This window comes from Brachyhypopomus gauderio, chromosome 12, assembly GCF_052324685.1.
Source record: "Brachyhypopomus gauderio isolate BG-103 chromosome 12, BGAUD_0.2, whole genome shotgun sequence".
Classification (NCBI taxonomy): domain Eukaryota; kingdom Metazoa; phylum Chordata; class Actinopteri; order Gymnotiformes; family Hypopomidae; genus Brachyhypopomus; species Brachyhypopomus gauderio.
Genome location: NC_135222.1, coordinates 9,012,420 through 9,035,542, shown reverse-complemented (window position 1 = coordinate 9,035,542; position 23,123 = coordinate 9,012,420). Strand labels below are relative to the sequence as shown.

Sequence of the window (23,123 nt, the reverse complement as noted above, 5' to 3'; positions counted from 1 at the left end):
AGTCTGGTTATTGTTGAGGAACCATCTCATCCTGGAGACCCATTTGGCTTTGGAGCCTTTAAAACAAGAGGACATGCAAAGAACATTTTTACAAGCATGCTCTGTAGAACCATTATGAGAACATGCTCTGTAGAACCATTATGAGAACATGCTCTGTAGAACACGCTCTGTAGAACCATTATGAGAACATGCTCTGTAGAACCATTATGAGAACATGCTCTGTAGAACCATTTTGAGAACATGCTCTGTAGAACCATTATGAGAACATGCTCTGTAGAACCATTATGAGAACACGCTCTGTAGAACCATTATGAGAACATGCTCTGAAGAACCATTATGAGAACATGCTCTGTAGAACCATTATGAGAACATGCTCTGTAGAACCATTATGAGAACACGCTCTGTAGAACCATTATGAGAACATGCTCTGTAGATCCATTATGAGAACATGCTCTGAAGAACCATTATGAGAACATGCTCTGAAGAACCATTATGAGAACATGCTCTGTAGAACCATTATGAGAACATGCTCTGAAGACCTATTATGAGTTCTTTTAATCACCTTGTTAGGAGTTCTTTTTTGAACCAAAGTTGGTTCGTTGTGGCACCAACCAAAATGGTTCTTTAAAGAACCATTCACTGAAGGTTATTCAGGGAACCAAATATGGTTCCTCTGTGTCATTGTTATAAAGAAGGCTTATTGGTTGCAGTTGACAGTTTGGTTGTTTTTAAGAGTATGTAGTTATGCCCAGGAAATATAATTCCAGTAAACATGGAGGCCGGAGTCAATGAAATGGTATAATTTGTAGTATTATTCACTGTGCTGCACAGTATATAAGTAGCTTGTCATCAGCCATAACATCAAGTACAATAACAGAACTGTGACTATGCTGACGAGAACAGAGGTTTACTACATTTCTGTTGTAAAGGAAATAAAAGTATCTATGGGGGGGATACATTGACAATTTACAATTTGGATAGAAAAGTGGATAAAGATAGCAAAATCAAAGACTGTCTGTGTAAGTTTGGCTTGCTTTCCCAGCGTTCACAAGAGAGTTGCTCCTAGCAGCAGTGATTGTGCATGTGCGTGTGTGCATGTGCGGTGCATATCCCTTCTCAGTCCTGTCACGCCTTCACTGTGGTTTGTGTGTGTGCGTGTGTGTGCGTGTGTGTGCATGTGTGTGTGTGTGTGTGTGAGAGAGAGAGAGAGAGAGAGAGAGAGAGACTCATGCAATCGTGCTACAAAAGCTGGTAGGCTAATCTGGCCAAGCTCTTCTCCCGCGTGGGTGGCGTTATGGAATATGCTAGCTGAAGTCATCCAGGAAGGGACAGGATCTCCCCTCCCCTGGTCCAGCCCACTGGGAGCCGGCCAGGGAGGGTTGGGTTTCACCGCTTAATGGGTGGGGGTGGAGGACTGGCGGTGGCCGCTAACCTTGCCATCGAGGACAGGGAGGAAGAAGGGGGAAGGGCGGGGAGCGGGGTCTCGGAACCAAAGCACAGCGCTGTCCGTTCTGCACCGCCAGACCCAAATCCCACCAGGTGAGCAGAAGGACGACGCCGCTGTCTGACAAGGGAACGATGGTCAGATGCTCTCCTGAAGCATGAGAAGGTATGTTCTCGTCTGCTGATGAGAGAGAGGAAGAGACAGATAAGGTCAGCTTACCAGTCTGGATCCAATGGATGGGTTCCTGTTAGCTGGGTGCATTTGTTTGTTTAGATATGGTGTGCTGTATTCATATTCTGCCCTGTCATTATTTTTAACTATAAAATGGAGATAAAATACGGGGTGTGATTTCAGAATTCCTGTTCACACTTTGCACGCAGTTTGTGGGTTTTGAGATTTAAGATTAGTGAATTTGATTGAAACATCAAAAACCGACTGAAATGATACTGTCATACTGAGATTTATCCCAAACTACAAGTGGGTCTGAATAACACAAATTGGTTTGCCCATCATTACATCACACACGAACATACACGCACACTCATGCTTTTGTGTTGGTCCTTACAGAATTAACAATTGGCTCAGTTACAAGTTAGTATTTATATTTAGTCGCTGTTCTAATGAATCAGAATCAGAAATAATTGATCCTGGGGGAAATTGCGGACTGGCTGCTAAAATTAGGACTGGCTACTAAAAATGTGAAAGAGTCATGGAGTCAGCCTTAAACTGGATTTATTAATGTGACATCCCCTTCGTGCAATAAGTGTATTTAAACTTCAAGTGTGAACAGCTTCCCCTTGCCAAGCTTTTCACTGGCACGCACGGCGAATACTCCAGATTCAGCGCCTTGGAATTGCTTTCTGACAAAATCAATCAACTTAAGTTGAAAATAGAAATGCATGCGTGCTTTTGAGGCGTGTGGTATGTGCAGTAATAGATTCATTTTAATTAACATGCCCGGCGTTTAAGGCTCGGATGCTGCATGTTACCACATTTATGGTTTTAGAAGATCAATCTGCAGTTAACACAAGCAAAGTATTAACATGCAGTTCCATGTGTATAAAAGACTGAGCACTTGCAATCAGAGAACTGTTTTAAAGGACCACGCAACTCATCTGTGTTAATACAGTGCCATGCTACTATGTGACATTAATCTTTTACAGAAGCAGTAAATGATGTCTAATGAGATTTGAGATTTAATCTATGACTGCAATATCCCCTTATTGATGCTGAGAGGTTCAGTGGTTGTAGACTCATTTCTACTACAAGACAAAAAACATCTGCTTTGGAAGCCATGTGCTCTGATGTTTATTGCTATGGAGGAGTGCATTCCTCTTTTACAGATAACCATGCTGACAGATATTGATTTTAATGCAGTTATGGCTGACTTCCCAGACGCAGATTAAGCCTTGTTTTATGAGGAGACAAAGGCTTAATCTGATTCTAGGAAACAAGCCCACCCTCCCTACCTTTATGTTAAAGCACATAAATTCAAAATAACGCGTCCGATTGATTTACATTTTAACAGCCAATAGTACTGACACAAGTTGTAGTACAGATCACAGATCACACGGGCCGCTTTTTGGAACAGCCGCCGGCTGTGCTGTCCAGAGCTGCTTAGCATTTGACTCCGACCTCCACAGCACAAGCTGTGCTGATCACAAACGCGGAGCTCCTGACGTAGACAGCGCTGAAGCAGACAATTGAGCATTGACAGAGCATGCCACCAAGTGGAGAAACCGGTCGTCCCTGGACGCCGAGGCTCCAAGCGGTCCGCAGTGGCTGAAGCTAATAGCTGACAGCGGGCGCGACTTCGGGGGCCCGGGGCTTGTGCGGCCGGGCTGCCCCAAGAAGGCAGACGCTATCGACTTGCTCCTCGCCTGGTCTAATGCCTCCCCTCCCTCAGGGCTCCGGCACTCACTCGCCTTCACAACGTCAATTATTCATTTGAGCCCCTTTGTATTAAAAGCACAGCAGAATGAAGACTGTTAGCTGCTGGGCTGTCGAATGTTGACTGACTCGCTTTCAGAGGACAGTGATACCTCAGTTGAATTATGCACTGCTGATAAAACATGTTAAAGGATGGGGAAGCTTGCTTATTGGCTTTTTTAGCTGAAGGCTGGTTTGATGCATTAAAATTTGGCGTGCTTTCTGAGTGCAGACCGTAGGAGACCTGCGTTTAACTTTAGTGCCACTGCCGATGGAACGTCTCTGAAATTAGACTCACCGCACACAAGTGGTGAAGGTTGGTGTGACCTGAGTGGTTTCAGTACTGTTGCTTGTTGGTGCAATGTGATGTACAGTAAAAGTCTAAATGGTGTTGTAGAATAGCATCAGGCTGGAAAATGTCAATTTTTTGGAGATTTGGTTTGTGGTCTTGTTATGCGAGTTCCATGGTTTGCACACTGGATCTCAAGATCTGGTTTTAGAGTGCAAACAATTAGGAAAAGCCACAACTACCTAGAAAAATCCCCCCCAAACATTTAAGTCATGCTGACTGCAAATTGGTGGCAGACATGAACATTTTGCTTTTTGGATTTTTTTGGTGCTTTTCTTCGAGTCTTGCCAAGCACCAGAGACCTCAGGTCCGATGTCCTGTAAAGCACAGCAATGCTTCAGTGTTAAATGAGCCAGGGGTACTAACAGCTAGGGCACTGAAAATCATTGGGTGACTAACAGGCCAAGGGTGCTGTGGTTTCTCTAGTGTTGCGTGTATGAAGCTCTATCAAGGCTAACACAGTTTGTTGCCGTCCTTTTAAACAACGGTGTTGGTGAATGGGACTTTATTTAGAGATGAGCTTGGGTTTCACAGCAGACATCAAAAATACTGATGAAAACCACAATTTAAGAAGGATATTTGTTGTCTCTGTTTGCATTAGTACAGTGTGATTGTGTAAGTGTGAGTGTGTGTAAGTGTGACAGTGTGTGAGTGTGTATTTGTGGGTGAGAGAGAAAATGAGAGAGTGACAGTAAAAATAATAGTAAACACCTTAATACTTGGTGCCTAGAAGTGTTTGTGCATGTATATTTGTGTGTTAAAAGTTTAGTTGATTACCTGTGGACATTCCATTGCTTATTTTCTGTAGGTTTCTCCTTAGCACACCTCTTTGGTTGGTCACGCCCCCCTCGTCCTTGGTCCTGTCCTTCTAGCCTTCCGCCTGTGGTCTATCTCTGGTAGTGATTACGTTTGGTATACATTCTTTGAGTGATCTCATTCTTGTCAGAGGTCATTATCTGTGTGAGGAAGTCTGTGAGCGATGTCCTGGTATAGGCCCGGTTCTTGTACTCCTTGTGACAAATTATATTTCTGATTTCTATTCTCCACACTTCTAGATGGTGTTCATTGTTTATGGACCTGTTTCCGAATTAAGAATTATTCTCTCTTTTTTATGCCTTGCACCTTTCTGAGATTTTTCTAGGTCTGAACATCTTAGGAAGCAGATTAGTCTAGGATGTGTAAGTCTGATTATCCTCTTCTAGTGGTATACTGGTGCTCTAGTCTAGGATGTGTAAGTCTGATTATCCTCTTCTACTGGTGTACTGATGCTCTAGTCTAGGATGTGTAAGTCTGATTATCCTCTTCTACTGGTGTACTGATGCTCTTGTCTAGGATGTGTAAGTCTGATTATCCTCTTCTACTGGTGTACTGATGCTTATGTCTAGGATGTGTACGTCTTATTATCCTCTTCTACTGGTGTACTGATGCTCTAGTCTAGGATGTGTAAGTCTGATTATCCTCTTCTACTGGTGTACTGATGCTCTTGTCTAGGATGTGTAAGTCTGATTATCCTCTTCTACTGGTGTACTGATGCTCTTGTCTAGGATGTGTAAGTCTGATTATCCTCTTCTACTGGTGTACTGATGCTTATGTCTAGGATGTGTAAGTCTTATTATCCTCTTCTACTGGTGTACTGGTGCTCTAGTCTAGGATGTGTACGTCTGATTATCCTCTTCTACTGGTGTACTGATGCTCCTGTCTAGGATGTGTAAGTCTGATTATCCTCTTCTACTGGTGTACTGATGCTTATGTCTAGGATGTGTAAGTCTTATTATCCTCTTCTACTGGTGTACTGATGCTTATGTCTAGGATGTGTAAGTCTTATTATCCTCTTCTACTGGTGTACTGATGCTTATGTCTAGGATGTGTAAGTCTTATTATCCTCTTCTACTGGTGTACTGATGCTCTAGTCTAGGATGTGTAAGTCTGATTATCCTCTTCTACTGGTGTACTGATGCTCTTGTCTAGGATGTGTAAGTCTGATTATCCTCTTCTACTGGTGTCCTGATGCTTATGTCTAGGATGTGTAAGTCTTATTATCTTCTTCTACTGGTGTACTGGTGCTCTAGTCTAGGATGTGTAAGTCTGATTATCCTCTTTTACTGGTATACTGATGCTTATGTCTAGGATGTGTAAGTCTTATTATCCTCTTCTACTGGTGTACTGGTGCTCTAGTCTAGGATGTGTAAGTCTGATTATCCTCTTCTACTGGTGTACTGATGCTCTTGTCTAGGATGTGTAAGTCTGATTATCCTCTTCTACTGGTGTACTGATGCTTATGTCTAGGATGTGTACGTCTTATTATCCTCTTCTACTGGTGTACTGATGCTCTAGTCTAGGATGTGTAAGTCTGATTATCCTCTTCTACTGGTGTACTGATGCTCATGTCTTCCTGTTCTGGATTTTTTAAATGAAATTGAATACTTCATTGTACTGTGATGTAGTTTTCAATGTATGGTTATCCTGGTGTGTTAGTCATCTCCTTTAGTTTTGTGTGTGTCTTACTAGAGTTTATATCATGTCCATTGGAGTACTTGTATGTTGTTGTGTCTGATTTGGGAGACGATCCAGTAGTACACTCTCCATTCATGAAATAAGCATAGTTCTCACATGCAGTTGTGTTCTCCTGTCTACAAACAATCGTGTCTCGTTGAGAGAGTGCAGATTTGTTTAAGCAGAGATGGTGCAGAGACAAATGGTGTTAAATGTTACTTTAATTTAAATTTTTATTATTAGTATTAAATAGGGTTTTAAGAGGCACCAAAAACACAATATTGACGTTATATATTGGCCATTCGTCTGCCTCCTCTCTAATCCAGCCATTTAAAATCACCTGCTGGTCCACCACTGGTGTGTAGGTGTGAGGATGACTGTGCATGTTTATGTATTGTGCACTCTGCACATATTAGTGTTATTCCATCTTCCCACACTGATGATGGTATATTTATATATAGCACTGTCTGCCCCTTTCAGCCTTGCTGTAGTGCCCATGTCCCCTCCGGCAAGCCGCAACCCCTCTCTGCTGCCACAGCTGGTCTGGGTGGGTTGGTGGTCTTCATTTCTGTGCAGGTGTCGAAAATGCACAGCTCTGCACCCCAGCCAGCATCTCACATTACGCACTCGCCCGCACACGCGCACCCACACCCCCTACACCTTTATCTACACACACACATGCTCACACATAAGAGTGTGTGGGCTAACTCATGCTTCACTACAGGAGGGGGGGATGTTTGTGAATTCTTCATGAGGCTGACCCGATTTCTGCCGCACTGCCTCCTGCCGTAAGAGGGTCTAGACGTCGTCTTGGATCTTCGGCACCGCTGATCCGTGTGTTGTGCTTGCTTGTGTTTTCCCCCCGTGCGGGCGGGCGATGCCGAACGCCAGGCGGCGCGGAGATGGGAGCCAAGCTGACGGCGGCGGGCAGCGCCGCTCCGACCCGCTCACCCACTCTGGAGAACATCCGAGCAGCTTATGGCGACGGAGAGGACGAGGTGGCGTACCAGCTGATCCAGCTCGCCTGCCAGGGAGTGGACCATCCGGCCGGGGTAAGGCACACGCTCGCTCTGCCGCCGGGCTGGGTCACGTTTGCAGTGCCGCAAAGTGGGTCGGTTCCTGCATGCATACCGTGGTCGTCCTCCTGTCCGCAGCCTGTGTGTGCTCCTCAGAGGGGCCGCTCAGGCACCCGGGGCTTTTCGCTACATATGAGGACTTTAGTTACGGTCCATGTTGAAGCAGCCTCCTGTTAAAATGATGTTATGAGAAGTCTCTAAAACACACTGGGAGAGAAGCAGGGCTGAGTGTGAAATTGCACTCGCAGACGGAGAAGTGAAAGACGAAACGCAAGCCGCATGTAATTGGCTTTATTGGACGGACACTTGAAATTTTTTTTATTGTTTCCCAACATTAATTTTAAAAAGTAATAATACTTACTATTCTGATTAATTCATTCATTGGCACATTCAGTCATATTTATTAATAAATGAATAGCACTGACCTAGTGCACTAATGTAGTCTAATCTAACTAAGTATGTGTAATCTGCATCTGTATAATCTGTAAACAGTAGATCCTGCATCCTTAATAGACCTCTTGCAACTGAAAGTTCTATAATGAAAATGTTTTCCACCAGTTACACTGCAACGCAAAAAAAGAGGATTAAGGATCGGTGCGTAAAACGGCTGGTGTGGCCTGAATGCCATTTCTTGAGCCTGTAGTGTCTGTACTACCCATGTGCTCAGATGTTCACAGCACAACACACAGCAGGTTTTGCCTGGGTTAAGCCCTAAGCAACCACCACCACCACTGAATAGCACAAAACATTCTACTGTGTTTTTGATTCTAGCAAGCACTGAGATGAAAAGTGTATTTCCAGGCCAGTGATTTTTAATAAACTTAAATAAAAAATCATGGTACAATATTTTAGTTTGATGTCAAGTGCATTGTTGGCACATATCCAAATCCACTTCATAAAGCCAACAGCCTGAACAGATTCTTCAGAATGGCTCAGGTTACAGTTTGATAAGGAAAGCAAACACAACAGCTTTCATTACAGTGCAGTCCTTTGTGTTCCTCAGAGGTGTTTGCTTAAAGGTGACTGTAGGACAGGTTAAAGGAGACTTTCAGCCTCCCGCTGACCACCGTGAATCTGGCTACGAGTTCGTGGCGGAGGAGGATGGCTGTCCTGAGACTGACGAGCTGTTAACGGACCGCCGCCCCCCCCTGGGCCACTGTACCGGGGAGCTGACCTCAGACCAAACCCGCCACTGTCGGTCTGTCAGTGCTGTAAGCTTGCGAACACACCGCCGTCCCCGTCCGTTACGGACGTAGATGCCCTGCTGACATCGGCATTTGGCGGCGGCGTTGACTTTCTACAGGGAGGGTGGAAGCGAGGCATGCCAAATGTTCCCCCACCCACAGGCTGACTTCGCACATGCCTGCGACATCGTGAGATCTGCTTAGGCTAGTTCCCGAATTGTTCTTAATCCAACGCAGGGTTGTAGTTGAGGGTCAGCACTGCGGCGTGACGCGTGCATGCGTAGCACGGTGGGAACTAGATGCTGGGCTTCGAGGCTGAAATGTCTTGGCCTGTGAGAGCCAGAATGAAGAGAAAAAGGGAAGTGCTCACTTCCACTTGCATGCAGCGGTACTTGCCGACCGTGGGTGGGACGGAGCCACTGTGGGCGGGAGGGGCCGACCGTGGGTGGGAGGGGCCGACCGTGGGTGGGAGGGGCCGACCGTGGGTGGGACGGAGCCACTGTGGGCGGGAGGGGCCGACCGTGGGTGGGAGGGGGCGACCGTGGGTGGGAGGGGCCGACCGTGGGTGGGAGGGGCCAATTGTGGATGGAGCATACAGTGCGGCCATCTCAACTGGAAGGCCCATTTACATTTCCAAAGGAAAAAGAAAAGTGTGTTTTTAAACAGCAGTCGTTGAACCCAGAGGATGTCAAATGGACATACAAGGTCTTGCTTGGCTTTTATTGATATTCAGTGTGTCAACCGTTTCGCTCTTGTTTTGTTCTAGATTTTGATTTATACATTTGTTTATTTTGGGGGAACGTTTATTCTCATATGATGTTACAAGCAGTTTCACAGATGAAATCCTGATGTCAATGTCAATGAAAAACAGCACTGGAGCGTGAAGTGTGATGAGTCATTATTGATGATAACTAACATATGGTAGAGTAAGCAGGATAAGGTGGTAACAAAACCAGAGTCATGTTTTTGATTCCCAGAAAGCACCCTTATACTGATAAATACGTTTATCTTGATTACAATAGGTTTGCCACACTACGTGTGTGAACCCTAATAACAGTGTCTCACAAATTTCATAATGTAAATAGGAAAGTGACAATGTCGCCATCTAGTGGCTGCTCCACTCGGGCAACTGTTTTTGGCCAACCTGGTCTGTTTATAAATTCTGGGATCTTCCTTCTATGTGCCTGGTGAAACTATATGATGAATAACCTGAATGCTTGGTAAGCAAACAGTATTATCACTATTATGGATAGAAATGTTCAAACACACACAGGCACAGAAAAATCTAATGAGAAGAAATGTGCTTTGAAGCACAAAATGTTACTCTGTAAAGAGCAATTCCATTGCTGGTCTTCTAGAAGTAGACAATATTTAGGTTTTTCTAAAGCTTGATTTCCAGGTAGTAGAAGGTACTATTGTAACACAGAACAGCAGGTAGACGCCTCATTCTATAAAGGCACAAATCAGCTAGGCCTTTTAGCAGATATTCATGGTAAACATCAGTAATAAGATTGACTCCAGTCAACAGAGCAAGTTCTGATCTGACTGTAGCTTGAAATTGAGGCTACGATTACACCGATACAGATTTCATTTAGCCTCTTTATGTGCGTGCATGTACGCGTGTGCACTTAGGGTGTGTGTGTGTGTGTGTGTGTGTGTGTGTGTGTGTGTGTGTGTGTGTGTGTGTGTGTGTTTCCTGCAGCTCGAGCTGCTGAGTGCAGCCTGTGAGTATGGAGATATGAAGAGTGTTCAGTTCCTGCTGCAGGATGCTCAGATCCAGCTCGTCCAGGAGCCCAGTGAAGAGAACCCCGCCATCCTGGCCGCTCATTACGGCCATCACACGGTGGTCCGGGAGCTGCTGGACTCTGTTCCACGTGAGCGTTCCACGTGACAAACACACACACACACACTCAAACTCTTACTGCAGCGCTGGACTCCACATGAGTGCTGCCAGACGCTGTTAAACCTGATGGCTGAGCTGCAATGGGACTGTAGGTGAGCAGACAGCCCGTCAGAGATTTAAAAACAGCTCCTGCCATCTTTTGCTGTCAGCCGGGTCCTTGCCAGCCCGAAGGGCTTATTGCTCACCCAGAGCTCCTGTCCTCAGTTTGTTCTCATTCCTGTTGACAGCTGACAAAGGGGTTTCTGCAAGGCCACAGTGCCCAGGATTCTCTCAGTCAAAGTCCTTCACCTTGAACAGAATCCCTGGTTCTGATAGCTTGTTTGTTTTAGTGTCCCTGTGGTCTGCCATGTGACTTTCTGGAGCGCAGATGCCCAGAGACCTCACCCAGAGACCTCACCCCGACCGATGGCGAACGAGATTTCACATCGACACCGTCTTAAATAAACGCACTGTTGACATGGGGTTTCACATGCTACTTGTGCCCAAGAAAACACGAGGCAGACTCGCTGTTGCAGATAAAAGGGTTACTGACCCAGGTTGTCATGTTATTGAAGGTCCTGCATGTCAGCATGCATGAAGACTTATGGGAAATCTTGATAATGACAGTATAAAATGTTGTCACAACAACTTTAATCTTGAGCCTTTTATAGTGTTATATAATTTAACGATGTGTTAAAGGGCACTTGAACTTAATGGACGTCTTCCTTTAACAGTGTTTTGGTCACAATTTCTCTTCGGGAAGTGCCATTTTGCATGTTATTTGTGGGGCTGCGGAGGATGTTGGCTTTTCAAGCCTGTTGGGATGAATCGGGCGTGCGTCGGACACTAAAGTTCCCTAACCGTCTCTCTCCTCTCAGGTTCTTGTGTCCGCAAGGACCTGTTAAACTGGATGCTGGCCACGGCATGCCAGAGGGGACATTTAGAAGTGGTCAAACTCCTGGTGCTGGGTTACCAGGCCGACACAGATGAATGTGGTGCACACAGCGACGATTTCGCCGTCATCACCGGCCTGCCACTGTACGCTGCAGCCAGAGCAGGTATTTCAACATCACCCTCACCTCTTAAAGGGCAAGACCACCCAGTTCACTTCCCTAAGTAGCCGGTTATTTCTGAGCTGGGCGTCAATACAGCTGAGCTCCAAACCTGTCTCCTTGCCCCCTGAAAAATACCACAAGAATGGTGGAATACCAAAGAACCTGCAAACGGCGCACAGATGTGAACGTGGCGTGCAGAAACTCCCTCTCCAATGAATGTGTCTATGAATCAGAAATACAGTATAAATGCTTACGACAAATAACACGTACTATTTATAGTTCCAAATCAACACAAGCAACACATCCAAAAAATTCTACTGACCGATTCCTAGAATCTGCAGTTCTCATTTAGTGGCACGCAAAAATAAAGCGTGGAATAGGAAAAGCCGCCGTGGGCTTATGCATAATTTATTTTGCCGGTTTTGAATTTCTGGCTGAGACACATCGGTGTCAGGTGCCCCGTTTGTGAAGTATGGCTAACTGATGTGAGGCCTCCGGGTGATTCCACGCTCGACTGCACAGGCGGATGTGAGCCTGGAAAGTTACGGCCAGATCTCCCTGCGGCGAGAGTCCTGGCGTGACGTCTTCTGTGGCGCACGGCCTGTTCTGTGAGGCAGGGCAGAAAGCCCGGCTGCGGGACACAAGCTCGTGTATGGGAGGCACACAGATGAGAAGTTTGAGTGGTGACCAGACGTGCACCGTGAAGAGCTGTAACAGGAACGAGCATGTATCCAGAAATAGCAAGCCATGGCTTAATGGATCTGTAATGATTTATGCAGGATGTTGGAGTCCTAGGTTTCGGTGTGATGGACCCCTTTTCTTTTGATTGTCTCACAAGTGTAAGAAAATGTGTGTTATTTGACAAACCACATATAGAGAATGTTACATCATAGTCTCTGTTTGAAGATGAGGTTTAATCGATCGAGGAATATCTAAAAGCGTAAGTGGGACATTAATTAAAGTGAGTTCATTGGAAATATTCAAACCTCTAAGAAAATGAGCCTCTTTAAAGAGGATAATTGGAGTCAGGCGTGTGTGACTGTTCTTCACTGTTGTTGACTTCTGCAGCAATACATGCAGTATGGTAGAAGTTTGCCAAGTCAAAGGAGAGTTTAACGGACCATAAAGGTGAAGCTGTAGAAGTGGAGAGTTCTGGAAGAATCCGCAGAAGTACAACAAAGACACGGGCCTCTAGCCCACCAGACAGGTCACCAGTGAAAGAAATTCTGAGCTCAGTCCCACTGAAGTGCAGTAGCGTGATTTGAGGCAGCCAATTCATGCAAGTAAACTGAAACGGTTTTGTATAGAGGAATATGCCAAAACACCTTACAGCCATATTAAAATATCCAGCAGCTATGGATGTTTGACTGAAGTCACTGCCAACTCATAAAAATTAGCTAATAAATATGCAGTGCAGACACACATTTTACAGCATATCACCTATTTTTTATCATTATGTCTTTCATTGATTACGAAATCTTATTTTAGAAATACAAGTCTTCATGATCTCATGCGTCTCCCTTTTCCCAGCAGTTATCTCTACAGTACTAAAGTCTTTACTGTTTGGTAGAGGCGTACTCAGTGTGAGCTATTCTATAAAGTGGCTTTGTAAGTCAGGTTAGCTGTGCCAAGAACCTAAATATACCAGCAATCCGAAACTCAAGACACTAAATTCAGCTCTGCTTACACTTGCCTGAGCAATTTTGAATGCTGATCCTTGTATAAAGTTCTAGTTTATTAGCTCTGGTATGTGTAGCTTTCTTTTCTGGAGCAGTTTGATGCCACTGGGACCAAAAACAGGGGGATTTTTAACCACTACCTATTTTCCTACTCACCTCCCAGCGGCGTGAGGAATAGTTCCTCTTTTAAAGCTCTAGACTATAGAGTCTGGAGACACAGCGAGAGATTTGTGCACTTCCTGTAGTCTGGTTGCATGAGGAAGTCTTACTGTGTTAACTCTTCTAAGGAAATAAGGAGGTAGCCACCTTTTTGTTGGAGAATGGCGCTGGCTTCTCGTCGTACACGTTGATGGACCACGCCGAGTTCAGCCAGCAGCTGCTCAGACAGCGCCTCCTGGAGGACAAAGAAATGCCGTGCAACAGTAGAGTTCAGCAAGTAAGCCTACGCCTGTTGCTTCACAGTGACACTATGTATAGTGGTTTAGCATCACAGGATTCTTACTTTTCTGTTTTTCTGAGAATGGGTTTTGTTCCCTAAGGCAATATCGATCTTTGAAATGCTTGGATCTTTGAAGGTTGTCCAGCTTTAACACAGCATTGCGAATCTGTACACTTTTTGTAGACATACTGCTTATGTGGGTTTATGTTGATTGTTTTTGTGTGTGTATGTGAGGAATGTGGGCGTGTAGGTGTAATTTTGGAGCTGTGCAGTGTATTTTATAACTGTTGGATTTGTAAAGAATATGTGAGATTGAGATTAGGAGCATACGATTCATGCTATGAGCTCAATATTACACACATTGCTCTGAGAAACACTTCCTCTGTGAAACAGGTTTGCGTGTGTGCTTAAGTTTTGACTATCGTGTGGTGTTATAGCTGTATATACAAGATCTAAATTGGCATTGTTGAGTGCTAACTGAGGTGTGTGTGTGTGTGTGTGTGTGTGTGTGTGTGTGTGTGTGTGTGTGTGTGTGTGTGTGTGTGTGTGTGTGTGTGTGTGTGCAGCCCCTGAGCGTGCAGTGGTCCAGATTAAAGCTACAGTGGCTGGAGCTGGACTGGTTCCTGGATGTGTCATCCAGGATCACAGTGCTGGATCTGTCCCACAACAGCCTGAGCTCCCTTCCGTCAGTGGTGCCGTGGGGCCTCATCCAGCTCCAGACCCTCAACCTCTCCCACAACCAACTCAAAGATCTGCCCACACCCAGTTCATCTCAGGAGATCATCTGCTCCAGGTAGCGCCCCGTGCAGCTCAGCGCAGTGCGAGCTACTTGCACATGAATGCTGCGTAATGAAAAGAGACACGCCTGTACCCACCAGCCTGAAGCTGCCCTCTCAGTCAGGACAGGGGCAGAACGCACTCATGCCTGTACACACTGGACACATTATACCGCATTCCTCCCCAAGTGCCTCGTATCGGTACCGTTCTCCACTGACATGTCGCAATCCTGGCCCAGTTCGTGTCCAGAGATCATGGTCAGAACATTGGAGACTTGGGCTTCTATTGTGGCACTAATTGTCCAAAAAAGTAATGTAATAGTAACAGTAATGTAATGTAGTAATGTAATTCTCCCCCTCTCCCCCCTGTCCTGCTCTTTGTGGGGTTCCTTGCGTGCCCTCTGAAGTCTCTGCCAGGTCGATCTCTGTGAGAACGAGCTGGAAAGCCTCCCGACTGGCCTGCTACATCTTGGCCAGGTCCAGAGGATTTCAGCAGCCAAGAACAAACTGGTTGCCCTCTTCAATATTCCCGACGGTATGTCCATGCACACGCCTTTTCTTTCACAACACGCCTGCTCTAGATCACTCACCCAGTCACGCTGTAATAGTTGGGAGCCGCTCATTTACAGGAACGGGCTAGGTGAAGCGTTATTGGTCCAGAACCCTGATGAGAGTGGCAGATTAAGAGGAGCTCAAGGCACTAGACCTGGATCTGATTTCTTCATAAAGCTTTTTAAAAAGTGTGTGGTTACATAACGGTGTGGTTGTCATCGGTGGTCACAGGGGGTTATGCTGTTCAACCATAACAGATCTGGTGCTCAACAAACTCCTAAATGTCTGAGATGGAAACAAGTGTATCACATAGAGAATTGTGGTGATAGCAGCCCATCTGTCTGTCTCTGCCCATGTCTGTCTCTCTCTCTTGATCACTTGCTCTCTGTCTGTCTCTCCCTGCAGGCACTAACTGGATAGGCCTGCGGAGGCTGCAGGAGTTGGACGTGTCCTGCAACTGTCTCGCCGACCTCCCCTTTGCTGTGTTGCACTGCTTCAAGTCCCTCCAAAGTCTGAACATCAGCAGCAACAGACTGAGACGCTTCCCTGACCCATGGGCCTGCCCACTGGTGTGGTCCTGCAATCCCACACCCACATATATAATCACATCCCCATCAGCCACGCCCATACACATAATCACACCCCATCAGCCTCTACAACATATATAATCACACCCCTATCGGCCATGCCCATACACATAATCACACCCCCGTCAGCCACACCCACATGTATAATCACACCCCTATTAACCACGCCCATACACATAATTACACCACCATCAGCCACGCCCATACACATAGTTACACCCCCATCAGCCACACCCATACACATAATCACCACCCATCTCAGGCCAAAGATAACATAGTTCTCACTGCCAATTTTGAGTTTTGGTGTTCTATTGACAATCCTGGCATGAATGGTTTTTTTTTTTGGGGGGGGGGGTTTCTTTCTAGAAAATCTGCAAGGCAGCGAACAACCAGATTGAGAGCCTCCCAGACACCATCTCCATCTTCTGGAGGACTCACCTGAAGGAAGTGGACTTCTCCGAGAACGCCCTGAAGGAGCTACCCTCCTACATTTTCGAGCTGGAGGTGACGATGAGCAATTTAACTCGTGTCTGAGCTCGGGTGGTGTGCGAGAATGAGAGGTGTTTTGAATGTACGCAGAACCATTGCTAGATCAGCCTCTGGCAGAAGAAGACTGGCTATTCCAAGTTCTGTAGAACTACTGAATTTTGAGTCAAGTTCTTTGCACGTGTTGACCCTTGTAATTCTGTTTTCCTCCTCATGATGGCGATGTTGTCATGGTCGTGTATTTCTATGACAGTGGTTATTCTTTCTTTGTTTGGAAGATGATTTTCTGACATGATTTGAATAATGGCTTTGCATTAGTACTTCTTATCTAAACTTTATGCTTAAAAAAATAGGTTTGATTATAATCCCAGTATGATATAGCAGCTACTAATGTTTGTTCTGCCGTCAGACGCAGTTTAAGGTTGAATCTTACAGGGATGGATACTGTTTTCCCCAGTCAGGAGCAAGAACAAGGTTGAAGTTGCCAAGAAGATTATTGTCTGGCCCCAGTTTTATAGTTGAGACTGTGATTCTTGAGAGTCAGTGGGTGTGAACAGTCTGAACAGGTGTGAAAGGGTCAGGTGAACAGGTGTGAAAGGGTCAGGTGAACAGGTGTGAAAGGGTCAGGTGAACAGGTGTGAAAGGGTCAGGTGAACAGGTGTGAAAGGGTCAGGTGAACAGGTGTGAAAGGGTCAGGTGAACAGGTGTGAAAGGGTCAGGTGAACAGGTGTGAAAGTGTCAGGTGAACAGGTGTGAAAAAGCCAAGTGAACAGGTGTGAATGCACTGCCACGATCTGAGGCTGCTCTCTTGTGACGATAGGTGCTTCTACTGCATATGAATCGTTTTGGGGCCTCTGATTCATCTGTAGCTACCCAGAAATCAGCTGTGACCAGATTCTGAAGTTGAAATGACACCAACCATAACTGACAAAGCGTTCATTTTTGTTTTCACGTCACGCTGTTTTTGACTGGAGAAAAGGAACCGCTGTTTGCACGTCTCACAGATTTTTGCTACACTTGGAACAAGTGTGAGTGTCAGTAAGTGGATGCAGACGAGAGATGAGAGAATTGGCAAAGGTCCAATGTAAACAGATCGCGAAAGATTATTGGCTGTCAGGATTTAGCTGGAGTCAGAATGTTGAGCTGTGCCATCTCCAAAATCGAGCAGGTGGGTCTCTGGCCGTTCAGTGATCCAGGTGACCTGGAAATCCGAAATATAACTCAAACAATATGAAGCGTGTTAGTGTATCTGAAATGTCATTAACCACCATGTCATTATAATAAGGGAAAAGACATAGCGATAAGGGAAGACATTTACAACATTTTAAATCTTTTTTGTAATGTATAACATTCAAATGTAACGCTTGGGTAGTTTGGACATATCTGTTAAGAACATACCTGACAGACAATGACAGGCTGTCATGTTGGGTTGCCAGCAAAATCAAAGGTGAACTTGGTGCGATTTCGGTGTGTAGCTGGGGAGGGGGGGGGGTTTGTCCTGCAGGCCTGGCGCACTGTGTGGGTGTCTGCTGATCCAAAGCCTCTCCCTTCTGGAGATCTGAGAAGTGCTTTCAGAAAAAGACATACGTGAAGGTTATTGCAATGCCAGATTGATGTGTGCGTGTGTGTGTGTATGTGTGTGTGTCCGTGCGCGTGTGATTGTGTGTGTGTGTGTATGTGTGTGTGTCCGTGCGCGTGTGATTGTGTGTGTGTGTGTCCGTGTGATTGTGTGTTTGTGTGTGTGTATGTCCGTGTGATTGTGTGTGTGTGTGTGTGTGTGTGTGTGTGTGTGTGTGTGTGTGTGTGTGTGTGTGTGTGTTGCTCCAGGCTATCATCTCCCTGAAGCTGTGTGGGAATCAGATCGCGACTCTGCCTCCTCCCAGCAAATGGAAATGCTCACAACTCAGAACACTAGACCTGTCTAGGAACCAGCTGGGGAAGTAGGTCTCTCTCTCACACACACACACACACACACACACACACACACACACACACACACACATCTCCACATCCTGACCGCTGACATTAACTCCATTAACACGGACCATGACTGAATCATCATAATCCCACATACTGGTGAGCTGACGTTATAGAGCTGCTTTTAAATGCTGATGGTTTCAGGACTGAGGAGAGCACCAAGACCAGGAGGCTTGCCTTTCTGACCACATGGCATCGCAGAGACCCAGAACCAGGTACACTAACTCCCTCAGTCCCTGGGGCCCTCCAGCTCAGCCACCGCCGTATTATAACGTTACACTGTAATTTCAGCGTCACAGTGAAAGTGGAGTGGTTAAGATATTATGGGAAAGAAATTGCTATGGCAACGAACCTGTGGTGAAGCACAGAGGCTGCACGGTATTTTGGGGCATGGTCATGGTAACTGTGGCGGCTGTATAACTTCCTACGGCAACTCAGATAAGGAACAGTTAGATTAGTCACTGTGAATATAGGCACCGGTGAGTATCACAGTAATCACATACATGGCAGACCTTGAATTTGAGGACTGTTTTGAGCCACTGGTGTGTGTGATTAAACAGACCCACATTTGTTGAGCTCTATGGTATTAGCGTAGCCTTCAACACCAAGTGTTCCTTCTTTGCCACTTCAGTAGCTAAGCGCTAACTCAGGCCGGCCGAGTCAGAGGAAAAACATTCGTCTCCACTTAATACCACACTTTCCTGTGGCCTTCTATGGCTGTGCTTAGCTGCTCTAGCAGCGTCTAGTCGCACTAACCGCCTCACATTCTCCCTCCTGGCAGCGTGTCCCATCCAGTTTCCCGAAATCTTGCGGGATTCGCTGGAAGTGCTCTTTCTGAACGACAACCAGCTGGAGTGTGTGCCCCTGTCCGTGTGTGCCCTTAAAAACCTCTCAGAGCTCTATCTGTCCAAGTGAGTTGGCACTGCCGCATGGAATCGTGGGAGATGTAGTTTATATGTGCAGAATAGTTTTGTGGTTTTGAGCAGCATAAATATTAATCAAGAACATAACAGAAGTTTTTTTTATTACCTTGTGTAAATATTACGTAATCAGATTTACTGTAATCATATTGTTATATTTATTTTACAGAAGTAAATATTACCTCACAGTGTTAAGAAATGTATTTGTTTAATTAAAACGCAGTAGTAATAGGAACATGCCAGTCAGTGGATTCCACAGTGGGATTTGCAGCGTGAGTCTGTTTCAGTAACCTGGTCTTTGTGATCCCTGCAGTAATCCAGGAATCCAGGAGCTCCCAGCCGAGCTTGGCCAGCTCTCCAACCTCTGGCAGCTGGACATCGAAGAGCTCAACATCAGCAACGTCCCCCCAGACGTCTGCAAAGAAGGTACGCCACCGCTGCTACACCCGCCTCCATCCAACCCGTGAACTCTTCCACAGTGGCTGATCAGATCAGCTCGTTTGCTTTTCCCTGCTGGACCAATGTTGTGCTCTAGAGTTAAACTCACTAAAGGCACACTAGGATTGGAAGCCCCTGTTTATTGGTTTAATTTATTTGTTAATGTATTTGTTTCTGAAGTGACATCTTTAGTGAGCTCCACAGGGGTTGCCCATCTTGGGGTGAACGTGAAGTTTTAGTAAAATTATGTGTAAATTATGGTACACAAGGTTTTGCTGACGTATACTTTGTCTATGCATGCGTCTGACACATGCTCATGGATGCACACACACACACTCACACACACACACACACACACACACACACACACACACACACACACACACACTGACCTACATTTGTTGGATTTGCTCCATCTCAGTGCGTCCTCAAGGACATGTCGAGCCTGTCAGGGTCTCGGTGGAATTTGACGAGGCCTCTGCCGTATACCCAATTTCACAAAATGCCACGGGTCTCAGATCTCTGGTATCTGCCCATGTTTGAAAGATGGGAGGTGGTTAAAAAAAATTCGCTCTCCCAGTGGACGCGTAGCTGTCAGGACGCAGCCGTGGTCAGGCCGCTCAGGCGTGTAGCGGATGATGGAGTGGAGATCAGGGCCATGGCCTGTGTTTCCCCGACTACCCCACGCACCGCTTCTGTACACAGCGCTGCTTTATATTATAAATACAAAGCCTTTCAAGGTGGTGTGTAGGTGTGTGAGTCTTTTTATTTTTTTCAAAGGTCTGATTACAATACTTAATCTTTCGAAACTAAATACCAGCTCACTGGGCTAAAGTCCGCCGTGTGCCTCTCCTTGTATGTGTATGAGTGTGTGTGTGTGTGTGTGTGTGTGTGTGTGTGTGTGTGTGTGTGTGTGTGTGTGTGTGTGTGTGTGTGTGTGTGCGTGCGCATGCATCTGTGTGTTGGGGTGAAACAGGATTGTGCACGTTCCCATGATCCAGCCTTTGTGCGTCTGTGTCGCAACTCACTCCAGAGAAGGGACGGAGTGCGGCGTCGGGTTTCGTCTCGGTGGAACCTTTTCCACATCTGCCACCTGCAGGGAACACTGAATATTTTTTTCGTTCTTTTTTTTTTTTTGCAGGCCATGTATATTCTGACTGGTGTCCTGTTTACATGGCCTGTTAATCGGTGCACAAAAGACAGGTGACTGTCACACCTGTGTTTAGTATTGCAGGTGCTCAGCTGGTCTCTGCTGCCTTAGTGGCATTTTCACCTGCGCCTGCTCGGTTGGTGTTGATGTGCTGGCTGGTGACAGCCCTGCTTCAGCTGCTTTTGGCATGATGTGTGCATCATTGGTGCAACCAACTTTTTGCTGAAAGCTGTACCCTAGCGAGCGCTCTGTGTTTCAGCACAGTATGCCTGTAGAATCTGGACAGCATATTGCTGTCATATCAGAATCCTTGAAACCTTCCGTGTAACACGTCTGCGGCAAATCCTGGGAGACTGTGTCCCTCGTACACAGCTCCCCAGAGCCCGGAGCCATGGTTGGGTGGGACATGTCTGTCTGCTGTCCTCTCCAGCTGCTGTAGGTACAGTTGCTGGCAGCAAGCGGCAAGCCGGGTGGTCAAAATTTGCACTTTAAGAACCAGCTAAACGCGTCTCTATCAGACCCCGGGGTTGTTGAAATCAAGGCCGGTGAGCGCGAGCTCTTTGTGCCACATGGCCATCTAGAGGAGCAGCGTTGGAGATATTTTGCGTGTTCCTGCTGTGGCAGGCTGTTCATATTCACCAGCGGTGGCATCGACGGCGGCAACAGCTGTCGCCATCTTAGCTTGGTTTCACCCCTTGGTTTTAATTTGGAAGCAGGGGCGTGAACCGCCTAACACACGTCCGTGCGCATGAGTGTGTGTGTTTGGCTCTGATCCTCTCTCCTTTGCGTGCGCCAGGCCCCGCGGCGGTGCTGGCGTTCCTCAGAGCCGAGCTCCGGCACGCCGAGCCCTCCAGGCAACTCAAGCTGATGGTGGTGGGTCCTCCACGCCAGGGCAAGAGCTCCATGCTGGAGGTCCTGCAGACCAGCAAGACATCCTCCTTCCTGGCCTCCGAGCACAGCGTCCGCACCTCCTCCTGGCAGCTGGAGAGACCCAGCGGAGTCAAGCCTGGCGTGAGGAGCTAAGACACACCGCCTCCTCTCAGCTTTAGGACCAGTGTCCATTTGCACAATGTTAATTAATACATTTAAAGGAATAGTTGCGCACACGCATACAAAAGCACTCTAAAATGCCAATGACTGGTTAGCATGAGCTAATTTGGACGAGTCTGCCTGACACTTACTGGCATTCATGTACTCCATGTGTTGAGGGTCTTTATAAGATATATACGTTTATAAGATATATACACTTTAATAGGACACTTTTTTCACTTTTCATTAGTGCAATCGAGTTCTTTAGTCTCTTTAAACTTTTTTTCATGTTAGCATTAACGGGCTTTTCTAATGCTGCCTAAGGTCAGAACAGGATTAGCGTTAGCCAGTCACAAATCACTTATTCTCAGAAAGAGGCCATATTTGCTGTTCTTCAGACTTAGTCTGTTAGTGAGACTAAGTCACAGTAAAATGAACCTAACATCTAATGATTGCTAACATCTTTTTAGCCCATTTCTAAAAGCAATGTTTTTCCCTGAGGCAAAAGTCCCTCACTCTGGAACTATTCACTGATTTCCCATCTCACTGAAACATTTTATCCTCGTGTTCTTGTTTAAATTAAACTTCACAAAAAAAAATCTTTGTCTGACAAACACACCCACACACCATTTATTCATCATAATAGTGACACAGAGTCCTAACAAGTTCTTGCATTTTAACACAAGTTGCGTGTGTTCCTCACATTGCCTTGAGTGTTACATGTGGCAACACATCCACCTGGTGCCTAAACTACAATATGAGTCATAGTTTAGATTTCAGGAGTGACCTTATCAGTAATTGCTGAACAGACCCCCCCAACGCACACACACACATATACACACACCCCGCCCCCCTCAGGACGTCCCTGCAAACACAACTGAACCTTGAATTATAAGTGATAAATCATAAGTGAATAAATATCAAATATTAATCTGTTTTAGAACTAAATAAGCTTTGTTTATTTATCGTTAGCTACTGAGCACTCCTCTGCTATAGTGATTTCAGTGCATCATAGAAGTATTTAATTAGCATTTTTTAAATGAAATGGTCTACACTGTGATAGCTGAGATCAGTTCGATACGCTGTACTCTGTATCGATACAGGTCGACTTCGTGTCCTTCAACGTGTGGGATATTGGCGGGCCAGCCAGCATGTCAACAATAAACCAGTGCTTTTTCACGGATAAGGCTCTGTACGTGGTCATCTGGAACCTGGCTCTGGGAGAGGAGGCTGTAGCTAATCTACAATCCTGGCTTCTCAACATTGAGGTCAGAAAGAACGGCCCTCAACTCTCTGGCACCTCTGCTGGTCTGGAGGGCAAATTGTTGCATTCCTCATAATGATTCTTTTGGCCTCTGGCTGCATTTCGAACATCATCTATGACATTAAACTGTTTTCATTAATTTTTATTTTATTTTATACTAATGTTTGTGTCAATCAATGTGTGTGTGTGTGTGTGTGTGCGTGTGTGTGTGTTCCTGTGTGCATGTGTCAGGCACGTGCCCCTAACTCTGCTGTGGTCGTGGTGGGTTCCCACCTGGACCTCATCGACACTAAGTTCCGCACGGAGCGGATTGCCACGCTGCGCGCTTACATCCTGGCACTGTGCAGGACGCCATCGGGGGCCAGAGCCAGTGGCTACCCTGACGTGACCTGGAGGCACCTACAGTCAGTATCA

The 23,123-nt window shown here is 46.0% G+C and overlaps 1 protein-coding gene across 2 annotated transcripts in view; it reads left to right on the top strand.

Moving 5' to 3' along the window:
- lrrk1 (leucine-rich repeat kinase 1) overlaps window positions 1-23,123 on the top strand; it is a 58,308-nt gene that overhangs the window by 3,471 nt on the left and 31,714 nt on the right. Inside the window, exons 1-16 of one of the 2 annotated variants that reach the window (XM_077022995.1) lie at window positions 1,470-1,609; window positions 7,107-7,267; window positions 10,178-10,349; window positions 11,236-11,415; window positions 13,379-13,527; window positions 14,097-14,323; window positions 14,714-14,841; window positions 15,264-15,427; window positions 15,812-15,949; window positions 17,759-17,871; window positions 18,053-18,123; window positions 18,690-18,819; window positions 19,142-19,254; window positions 21,213-21,427; window positions 22,549-22,713; window positions 22,941-23,113. In XM_077022995.1, the coding sequence (XP_076879110.1) occupies window positions 7,118-7,267; window positions 10,178-10,349; window positions 11,236-11,415; window positions 13,379-13,527; window positions 14,097-14,323; window positions 14,714-14,841; window positions 15,264-15,427; window positions 15,812-15,949; window positions 17,759-17,871; window positions 18,053-18,123; window positions 18,690-18,819; window positions 19,142-19,254; window positions 21,213-21,427; window positions 22,549-22,713; window positions 22,941-23,113 (2,288 nt within the window). In that variant the 5' untranslated portion in view covers window positions 1,470-1,609; window positions 7,107-7,117. Of the gene's footprint in view, window positions 1-1,469; window positions 1,610-7,106; window positions 7,268-10,177; window positions 10,350-11,235; window positions 11,416-13,378; window positions 13,528-14,096; window positions 14,324-14,713; window positions 14,842-15,263; window positions 15,428-15,811; window positions 15,950-17,758; window positions 17,872-18,052; window positions 18,124-18,689; window positions 18,820-19,141; window positions 19,255-21,212; window positions 21,428-22,548; window positions 22,714-22,940; window positions 23,114-23,123 lie in introns of those variants that run through there. The other variant, XM_077022993.1, reaches the window with a different exon arrangement.